Below are 10,724 nucleotides of genomic sequence, written 5' to 3' on the forward strand. Positions count from 1 at the left end.
GGTTGGGGTTCATGTAGGTAAAAAGAATTAATTTGAAATTAAATCAGTTTTTAGTTTAGTATTACATATGAATAAGGTTATTTTCTAATTTGAATGTAGGATAAACTCTAAAGTGGTACCTGTGATTGGTGTCCTCAGGGATGTCAATTGGGCGGGGTGGGGGTGGGGGATGCCTCCATGCTCCTCGACCCGCCTCCAGAATTAATCCCCGTCCTCGCCCCGTTTCTCGCCATGGGGAATAATTGTTTTCATTCCCGTTTCCCGCATTTCTTGCGGGGCTCCATTTCCTATCTCCCTATGTTTAACATTCATATGGAAATTATAATAAAAAATATCAAAAGAATAAAAAACAAACTACAAAATGTTATTACAAACACACAAACATATCTTATCCAAGATTATAAGTCCAGAAATATAACATAGCAAATCATAATCTATAAAATAAAATCTTAAACAATAGGATTAGGATTTTTCAATGAGTGAAATTACTAAAAAACTCCTATATTAGAAATAAAGTAAGGGTTATTAAGTAAGTTAAAAAATTCGGAGAATTATTGAAGATGGGACAGGGATCCCTGTTTGGGTCCCACGCCTGTCTCGGGAGAATTTCGCTCCCCATCCCCACGGGAAAAATTTCCCACTATTGGGCCCTATTCGGGGCTGTCTCCACGGAGATCCCCGCCTCCTGGGGATTTTTGACACTCCTAGGTGTCCTGCACTAAAATCGTTCTTGAAATTCCAATTGCACTAATTACGTCGCTAAGATTGACAAAAGTGCACCATATTAGTCCTTAACTCATTTTCTATTAACGACGTCATGATGTGGGCTGTTAGTGACACGTGTCACTCCATGGTTTAGCCACATGTAATGGTATGATAATGTGGTTAACAGTGACACGTGGCATGCTGATGTAGATGGTTGTGTCACGTGTCACAATACTATTTGGTCACGTGTGTCGCGACCGTATTCGTCCACGTTTCGTCCATTATGTCATCATTGTAGATGCACCAAATTAGTCATTCATTCATTTTAGTCTCTGGAATTGAATGTCATGCACTAAACTAGTACATTCACCAATTTTTTCTCATTTTTTAAAATTTAAAATTTTTAATATCTTAAATGCTCTAATTTCAATTTTATTTTTTCATATATCGTTTAAATACAAGTGTTTTCATAAAAAATTTTAAGATTTTAGTTTTAATTATATAATTTTTTTCTATAATAATTTAACATTGGTAAATTTTGTAATACATAAGAATGTTATTATAAAAAAAGAATTATATGATTGATTAGACATATTTTTTCATAAAAAAACATGTGTTTTTAACAAGAAATCAAGAATTAAAATACACATTTTTTTCGGTTCTTATGAAATACACGTTTCCGTTGTGTGTAAATGGACTAGACTGAAGGCACTTTAAGCACCCTCACTACCATCTCCGACAGACCTATCGGAGATGGTAGTGGAGGTGCTTGAAATGTATTCACGTCAACTCCATGACGGCGGTTAGGGGTATCCGCAAGAGAAAAGATATTTTATAAAAGCACTTGTATTTAAATAACATGTGAAAAAATAGAATTGAAATGAATGGATTCAAAGATATTGAGAATTTTGAATTTATAGGAAAAATGAGAAAAAACTAGTGAAGGGACTAGTTTGGTGCACGACATTCAATTTTAGAGACTAAAATGCGTCACTTAATGCAAAGTGAAAGACTAATTTGGTTCATCTACAATGATGACATAGTGGATGACACGTGGACGAATACTGTTGCGACACGTGGCACAAACAAACACGTGGCCAAATAGCATTGTGACACGTGGCACAACTATTCATACCATCATACCATTACATGTGGTCAAATCATGGAGTGACACGTGTCACCAACAGCCCACATCATCAAGCCATGTCATTAATGGAAAGGACTAACGTGGTGTATTTTTGTCAATCTTAGAGACATTACTGGTGCAATTGGAATCTCAAAGAATTGGTGAGCCATATCATTGTTTATCATTTATCCTTATCTGCCCAACTCAATGAAAAAAATAAATAAATAATTAAAATATAAATGGGAAGAAAAAGATGAGCCGACTAAGATCACATGGCCGGTGCTCATGCAAAAGCCGACAACAAAATACAATGTCTTTTTTCAAACTTTTGAATTGCATTCCAAAAACATCGATTTTGTGGTTGAAGCAATAGCTAAAATGTTGCTTACTTTACAGTTCATATATAATTTCATAATATTTGTGGTTTGATAATTAAGAGATTTTTGTTGGTTAAGTTGTTATTAATTAAGAGATTTTTGTTGTGTCTTGATTTTGGGTTCACTCTTCTGTCTCCAATTTGTTATAACTTATAAACAATATGCTTTCGGTTATACACCTCCAAATTATGCACTTAAATCTTAATATTAGAATAACCATCCGCACACCTAGTAAAATGAACATTCGATATATTCATTGTTCACATTATTTAGTATTTTTAGGTAGTGGATCCTCTCCGGTAAAAAAAAAAATTGGATAGTATCCAGTGTTTGATTTTACCATTCATTGTTCTTTCTCTCTTATTAATTTCTGGTCCCACTTATAAAATTAAAGATGAGAGATCACACTTTATTCTCTCTAATAAAAAAAATGGAGAGGATCCATTTCCGTATTTTTATTATCTACCTGTACTTTTCTATTTATAATTTCATTAATTTGCCAGCTTATTTATGTCAAATATTAATTAGTTCCGCTTTGTTAAGACAAAAGTCCTAAAACTCAATTTAGTTATGAAATTTTAGTTTAAAATAAAATATGTTAATTTATCTCTTTTCAAAGTATCTTTTATCGTTAAACTTAGATAATTACAAAGAAAAATATATCTCTTCTAATATAGGTTACTCTGTCATCAAGATTCAAAACTTTTCTTCTTTAATAGTGTTAATGACAGATGTGAGAAATGCATCTAAGCACACATTGTGTTTTTTTTTTTTTATTAGAAAAAAAAATTGAACTTACCAATACAAGGATACAAACCCATAACATCATCCTGCAATTTGATATTTAATTAATAATACTATATGATATTATAAAATCCATAATTAATAATTAATTTGGGCATGTGGTTATGGTGTAATATCCCCATTTGATTTTGAGGGCAATTGAGTAGACAAAACCTTGTGAACCAATCAAATCTGCCTCCCACGTTTAATTTCGATTTTGCATGCTTTCAACATTGCTGCTTAAATTAAACTGTTTTTATTAGAAAAACTTTTTAGGTATTTGAGCGCAATTCAGTAATTTTGTTATGATTAATTAATTGTCTTTCACGTCACTATAAGTTTATTATTATTTTGACATATTAATAAAATAAAAACCTAAACTAGCAAAATAAATTTTTTTTAGAATAAAGTATTATTTTTGTTCTCAATGTTTAGAATAAATTTTAAAATTATTTTTAACGTTTAAATCATTTTATTTATATGTATAATATTTAAAAATTGATTTAATATTATCCTATGTAATTTATATTAATAGAACACGAATTAAAAAAAATCATAATAAATTTTAAAAAAATTATTTTTCTTTTTTTTCTTCTATTTCAGATATTTTCTCTCCCCTTTTTTTCGGCAATCTGTACCAAAAATACAATCTCATTTTCTTCCATCTCCACATTCATAAACCCTAAAACAGACAATACCTATTACTTCTCCTTTCATTACTAATTCCATGGTTTCTAGTCGTACCCACATGCACCTCCTTCTTCCTTGTGTCTCTCACAACGGTCACCGAACATAAAGCACGCTGGTCGTCACGAGTTCCACCGTCAAAAGTGCCATCGATGCGAGTATTTGTTCTCTTTTTGCAAAGACCGCTACATATATGGTCAGATCTGTTGCTTCTTCTTTCTTGGCTCTTGCTCTTCTGTTCAGCTAAGACCACTGCGTGCGAGTTCATATGTGGTGCCTTTGGTGGTGGTCGCATCACCTTCTTCTCTACTAGTTCTTGGTTTGCATCCTCTGCCTTTTCCATTGCGATGGTGTCGAAGACAACGTTGCTTCTGGCTATGAGACTGGAACTAAGGTAGTGTTTGTTTGCAGAGACTAGCACTGAAAATTGTGTATCTGTCTTAATAATTTGAGTATTTCAGTGCTTCAAAAAATTGGGGACACTAGAGACTGGGACAGAGACAGAACTTCAACTAATTATTTTATCACTAAAATACCCCTAATGTAATTATCTAATTCCAACATTACCCTTTCCCAATCTGAAATTAGGGCTTGAGTTTATAACAGCCCCTCGATACATCTTCTCCTTCTTGCTTGAAGGAGGTCCTGCTCGGCGTCCATAGCCAAAGGTCCGTCCACCTCGCCGGCCTAACCAGTTGAAGGTAAGCGATTGGCACTTCCAACCTCCTCTTCCGAGGCCTCCATTTCTGACGTCTTCTCGCTTGCTCACAGATTTTGTGGTCCGACGAAGCTACAGGAGAGAACCTGCCATGTCGGTGTGGAGGCCATCTGAGAGTTGTTGCGAGCACAGTTTCCGTTATCCAGGTTAGTAAAGCTCCTTTTTTTTTATATGGGTTCTTGTGACTTCATATGGTGTGGGATGCAGTTTGGATGAAGAGGTTTGGGTGTAATTTATTTTGTGGATTATGCTCTATTTCTGGTTTACTGGGTTTGGAAAGTGGGAGAAGAAAGTTGAAGTGGAATGTATGCTTTAGTTACTGTTAAGGGGTACTGAAAAAAGCAGATTAAGAATTGAACATAGAAGATTATACATTCAAACAAGATGTGTAGAAGGTTAACCACGACAAATTGCATGGTCTATTCGAATTTATTCATTTGTTGATTATTTATTTAATTCATGAATGCAGCTGAAAGATAGTCTACTTTGTGAATTTGTTACAGTTCTATGTGACAAACAGAATCCATTTTTTATGTTGTAATTAAGGTATTCATAGTTTGTGACAGTTGATGTAACTGAATCTGATACAATGTTTGTAGTTGTGTCTATGTTTATAATGTGTTTATTTTTTCTGAATCTGATACTATGTTTGTAGTTTGGTACGAAATGAAATTAATTGTTGAATTGACAATGTTACTAAGATTGAGCTTAGGTTTTGTAACTGATACATACAGATTTAGATGATTCCCTTATTTCTGAATCCGCAAAGGGATTGCACGCTTGCATATTTCTGTTAACATTCTTGTCTTGTTATACTTTGCTACCGGAAATCAAATAACCACATCTTTAATTACTCTTTGACTCATTGTTAAATGATAACCTTACTTTTGAAAATGTCAAACTAAAATTTTCTTTTGTCACAGCTAAGTATAAGGATAAGCATAAGGTAAAGGGAGAAGGGAGTTAACCTAATTTAGAGACTGACACTGCTTTGTTGTTAACCTTGGTTTTCATAAAAATGCCAAAGTCCAAACTCCATACTCCCTTTAAAGTTTTGTGTGTTTCATATTTTTTAAGTTAATAAAAATATATGGTAAGCATTTGTTTGGATGAAATAACGTTATTAATAAATAAATTGTAATGAAAATTCTGAAGTTGTGTAAGAGTTCTTTGGAAAGTTTATGTTTTTTTTTTTTTGAAACGATTTTGCTAGAAAGAAATGGAGCGGTCGGAAATTATTAAGCGATGCGTGTCTTTTTATGAAGAGATGAGATCCAACCATGAAGAAAGAATGTTGTTCTTTGTGCTTACGCTGTTTGTTTACTTTAGGGGTAGAACTAGTGGCCAACTATCGTTAGGCGGAAAAATGAATAGTAGAATTAGACGTGAGGCTTTAGAGCATATTGTTGGTGAGGGTGATAGGAATTGTATCTGGGAGTTGAGAATGAACACAAATGCCTTTGCTAACTTGTGTGAGTTGCTCCAAGTTCAGGGCGGACTTACAGAGGATGGTCATGTAAGCCTGCCGGAGCAGGTTGTGACCTTCTTAATTATCTTAGCGCATCACAAGAAAAAACGTAGTCTACAGGTTAGATTTTGTAGGTCCGGCGAGACAGTTAGTAAGTATTTTAATAAAGTTTTGAAGGCTGTAATACGGACTCAAGGGATGTTGTTCGCGAAGGCTACACCAGTTGCCGAGGACTGTGTTGACCCCACATGGCGAAGGTTTAAGGTAGAGCTTATTCGATGTTCTCTATGATTCATGTTTATCTGATGGATTCTCTATCTGAATATCAAGCTTTCTATGGATGGTAGGGTTGCTTGGGAGCATTAGATGGCACTTATATAGAGGTGACAGTCTCCGAGTCTGAGAAGGCAAGGTACCGCACAAGAAAGGGTAAAATCTGCACGAATGTCTTAGGAGTGTGTAATCGGGAGATGGGTTTTGTCTACGTACTCAGTGGATGGGAGGATTCGGCATCTGATTCACGGGTACTTCGAGATGCAATAACTCGTCGTAATAGTCTTAAGATACCCCACGGTAATTCTGCCATCTCTAGAGTTAAGTATATACAACTAGATTGAGTTCATGATAGCCATCGTCTTACGTTGTTTGCGTTATTTGTGCATAGGTAATTACTATTTAGTTGATGCTGGCTACACAAATGGTCCGGGGTTTCTTGCACCGTATAGAGGGACTCGATATCATGTAAGAGAGTGGGCGCAGGAAGCACGTGCACCGCGCAACTACCAAGAATATTTTAACCGGGTACACTCTTCTGCAAGGAATATCATTGAGTGATGCTTTGGTTTGCTGAAGAAGAGGTGGTCCATCTTAAGGAGCCCTAGCTTTTATCCCGTAAAGACACAATTTCAGATAATTATTGCCTGTTGTTTGCTGCAAAATTTCATTAGAAAGAGTATGGAGATGGATCCGGAGGAGGAAGGTAGCATATTGGATGAATTTACGCCCGATGGAGACGAGGAACAACATGGATTGATCGAGGTGGTCGAAAACACGAACGAGTGAAGTCACTGGCGTGACAACATAGCAAATGAGATGTATGAAGAGTGGCGTGCAAGTCGTACGGAGTAGTGTTGTGTGGTTTAGGGATGTTGTAATGGCGGCAAGTTAATTTGTATGAATAGTAGAGTGTCGAGACATTGTAACAGCACATCATTTAATTTTCGGCTACTGCGTATTTGTGATATTGTTTGCTGTTTTATTTGCATTTGCCGTGGCAACGACCAGTGTTTTAACAATTGAACTACTTGACTATTTTTTCCTTATTTCATCTCTTATGGTAAAGACCAGTTTTACTAATTTTGTTTGTAGTGTAATTCTTTGCTACTCCATTCGTAATTTTTGATGACCTACTTTATTACCTTGGCTAATTCATGTTATTGTAACTTACATTATTAATGTAGGGTTTTTATTATCTTAATGTTGGTAGCAAGAAATGGAGAACAAGCGAATGTAGAGTGATGAAGAGACACTGGCCTTTGTTGGCTTCATGGAGGAGTTTGTCGTTGACGGTTAGAGGGCTGACTGTGGGCAGTTTAAACCGGGAACATTCGAGAAACTGGCTTTGAAGATGTTGGAGGCTTTCCTCGGTTGTACACTGACCGCGAAGTATTGCAAGAATAAGCACAAGCGGCTCAAGGAGAAGTACCAGTACGCCGCTGATATGCTTGCTTGTAGCGGATTCGGATGGAACAACGAGAAAGAATGTGTAGAGGTTGACAGCAAAGACGTCCTTGATGCTTGGTTGAAGGTGCATGTGTTTGAGGAATTTCATTGGGTGGTTGCCATTTTGTGCTACTTGATAAATATGTTTTAAAAAATGCTTCTTGAGCAATAGCATTGACTACAAAATAATTAATTAAGGAAGTATTATATTCAATAAGAGATTACTATTTCACTTTTTACATTTAAGCTATGCATATAGCAATATTTCTTACATTCCGAATAGAATATAGGCAGTATGAAATTATTTATGCTAATAATAAAAAAATTCAATTTCGTCAATGATGTGAATTCATTCTAATCATTGCCAACTATAAAAAGTTTAAGCAGACTTTTATTATTTGCTAACTATTGTATTCTGCACAAATTTAACCAAAGACATTTCAGATATTTCTAATATAAATATTGGAAAAGCTTGATCTATTTAATTTGTGGTTGGTTAATCACTAACCATAGCTTTATAAAACTTCATGCCTCTAATTCCCACCTTGTACTACTATTTGAAAGTTTGTATACAAACACATGCAGTTCCATTCACTTTTGTGTTCTAGTAAAACTCTAAATATGTTATGAAGCAAAGACCACTAATGACCACTAATACAGATTTTTTTATTCTAACTACTCATGTATTGAACCCCAAATCACCACTAATTCAGATTCGTTATTACTACGCATGTATTGTTTGACGAGTTTGATTATCTGGAATTGTGTTATTTTCTGAACATTACTGATTTCGTTGTACATGTTTCGCAGGCACATCCGACCAAGTTCTACACTCCTGGCAAGCCATTTCCTTTATTTCACCGGCTGGAAGGTATCTTTGGCAGAGATAGAGCCACGGGAGCCGGGGCCGTTAGTGGCTTCGATGCGGAGGAACGGGTTAACGAGGAGACAGACGACACTGCTGCTGGTTTTGATCAGTCTGAGATGTCTCCACCTCCAGACCAAGAGGGAGTTGTAGCAATGCAAGGACAAGCATCACATTCTGAGGCCGGTGCGACCGCGGGAAGCACAAGGCTATGCGGGAGGAAGAGAAAACAAGTTGACGTACTCGAGAGGATGGCCAATCAGATTCAGCAATCATCGGCTGACCAGCGAAAGAATGCCCAGCTGATAGCTGATGCCATTGTTGGTGTGAACGAGAAGTGGAAGGTTGGCGAGAAGCTCACACAGCTTGGATTCGGTGATGACGATGTGGTGAGGGCGATTCTGAAGTTTGCCCAGAGTCCTAATGTGTATGCACATTTCTGGGGCTTGTCAGATTCACAAATGATTGCGCTTGTGCGTTCCATTATATGAAGTTCAAGACTAGTTAAATTTATTAACATTGGGTTCTGGTATTAAGCTTGGTTAAGGGTGTTAACTTTTTGGAGGTTGGGTCTTAGGATTTAAGAACATTGTTATGTTTAACACGGTAAAACTTTGGTACCCTCTGTGTGTTGCTATGTTTTGGTTCCTTAACTATGGAATTTCCTTTGTTTTGATATTTTTTGGATGAATACTTTGGTGGTTGATTATCAAGCTTAACAAGTTCCTCCATTTTCTGGTTATATTAATTTGTATTAGGATTTAACTTACAAAGATTTCTTCCTAGTAAGTCTAATAATTCTGTTTCAATTCTTTTTAACAAAAATAGTGTTTTGTAACACACACAAAGGCAACATGTTGATACATTTGGCAGTCAAATGACTTCATCAGAACGACATCATGAGTGTAAACATACATATCCACTTATACAAACAAAGGTGAAATTTCTCTCACAGGCAAAAATGGCCTTGAGACAATATTGGTTCAAAATATGAATTCCTTCCATCTTTTATACCAAATATGTGCTACTGTTATTCACATCTTGTTCAAAGACCATACTACAACTTACACAACACAACAATGATCAACACAATACAAAAAACGGAGACAACAAGTTGACCGCACATTAGAAACTTCAGATACACAACATCAGCATGAAGTTTTTCCACTCGTTCGCTCGTCTTAACATTAAAGTTAAGCTGAGAAGATTGATCATCTCCGGAGTCAGAAGGCTGGATATTTGGGCATGCCCATCTAAACCATCCACATCGCCTTGTTGGACACGCGTAATACTTTCTACACGGGTTGGCCACGCTATTCGAAACTTGTAACGGTGCTCTTAACCCACACTCACAAAAAGGTCTCCCGTTATGTTCCTGCTGCCGTACGTACCACTTGTTGATCTTCGACTTGAGGAAGCCATTGTTAACCACCCTACAAATTTAACAGTAACTCAAACAATTTTAATGTAGTACACACAACACATAAAAGAAGAAGAGGATTCATATATGAAACAACCAATGATGATTCAACCGAAACAAATGCAGAAATGTAAAAAAAATTTTTGGTTGCAATCATGTCTCTGTACCAGTTCTTCTCATTTTTTTTAAAACAAAAGGAAAGTTTCTTAGAATAGTTTGAGCATCTAGACAAAGTATATCATCAAGACTGCTGTAGACTTGTATTGCAGGTTACACTGATTCAGAAATTGTTAACTCATTCGCCATTCACAAACAGGAGGTTACATTATAACAATATTATAAATGGTCAACTAGTTAGGATGAATATCAGATAAGAAGAAATGAACAATTTCTGTGTAGGAGGATATATCATTATTCCCCAAAAGATTTCCACTTTGCGCAATTACAACGTATATACATTTTGTATATACAATAGTTTGCATAAACCCTCTCAACCATATACAATAACAAATTAATACACAGGCAGACACAAAAAGCCTATTTCTAACAACTGCACTACAAACCATTGTTAGGAAGCAAAAGGGACAAATTCATTGAAACCACAAATTAGTTGATGCAGAGAGAAAATCAAGTGTTACGATACTGAGACATAACTCAGTCTTGTACACCATCACACCAAACACAATACTATACTTATTTCTGTCTCTGTCTCTTAGTCTCTGTCTCTCTGTCTCTGTCTCTGTCTCGCAAACAAACGCTACCTAAAATTTCAGTTCTTCAAAATTTCAGTCCCTTTAATATTTTGAGAAAGTGAAGTCTCAGATAAAATTTAGGGAGAGAGATTAAATCTTTA

General features: G+C 35.8%; 1 protein-coding gene across 2 annotated transcripts; it reads left to right on the plus strand.

The window, feature by feature from the left end:
* LOC110263886 lies at positions 4,465-8,957 on the plus strand. Of its 2 annotated transcripts, XM_021105761.1 has the most exons (4): positions 6,198-6,437; positions 6,529-6,665; positions 7,325-7,671; positions 8,397-8,957. In XM_021105761.1, the coding sequence occupies exons 3-4, from the start codon at positions 7,492-7,494 to the stop codon at positions 8,940-8,942; spliced, it is 726 nt and encodes a 241-aa protein (XP_020961420.1). In that variant the 5' UTR covers positions 6,198-6,437; positions 6,529-6,665; positions 7,325-7,491; the 3' UTR covers positions 8,943-8,957. The 2 variants fall into 2 exon arrangements, with proteins under 2 accessions (XP_020961421.1, XP_020961420.1); XM_021105762.1 differs by lacking the exons at positions 6,198-6,437; positions 6,529-6,665 and adding an exon at positions 4,465-4,542.

Source organism: Arachis ipaensis, chromosome B06 (assembly GCF_000816755.2).
Source record: "Arachis ipaensis cultivar K30076 chromosome B06, Araip1.1, whole genome shotgun sequence".
NCBI lineage: Eukaryota > Viridiplantae > Streptophyta > Magnoliopsida > Fabales > Fabaceae > Arachis > Arachis ipaensis.

Excerpts from the sequence above, each read along its gene's own strand:
- LOC110263886 (XM_021105762.1), top strand. The coding sequence starts at position 7,492 with ATGTTGGAGGCTTTCCTCGGTTGTACACTGACCGCGAAGTATTGCAAG. Across the intron at positions 7,672-8,396 it reads TCCTTGATGCTTGGTTGAAG|GCACATCCGACCAAGTTCTA; the intron begins GTGCATGTGTTT and ends CATGTTTCGCAG.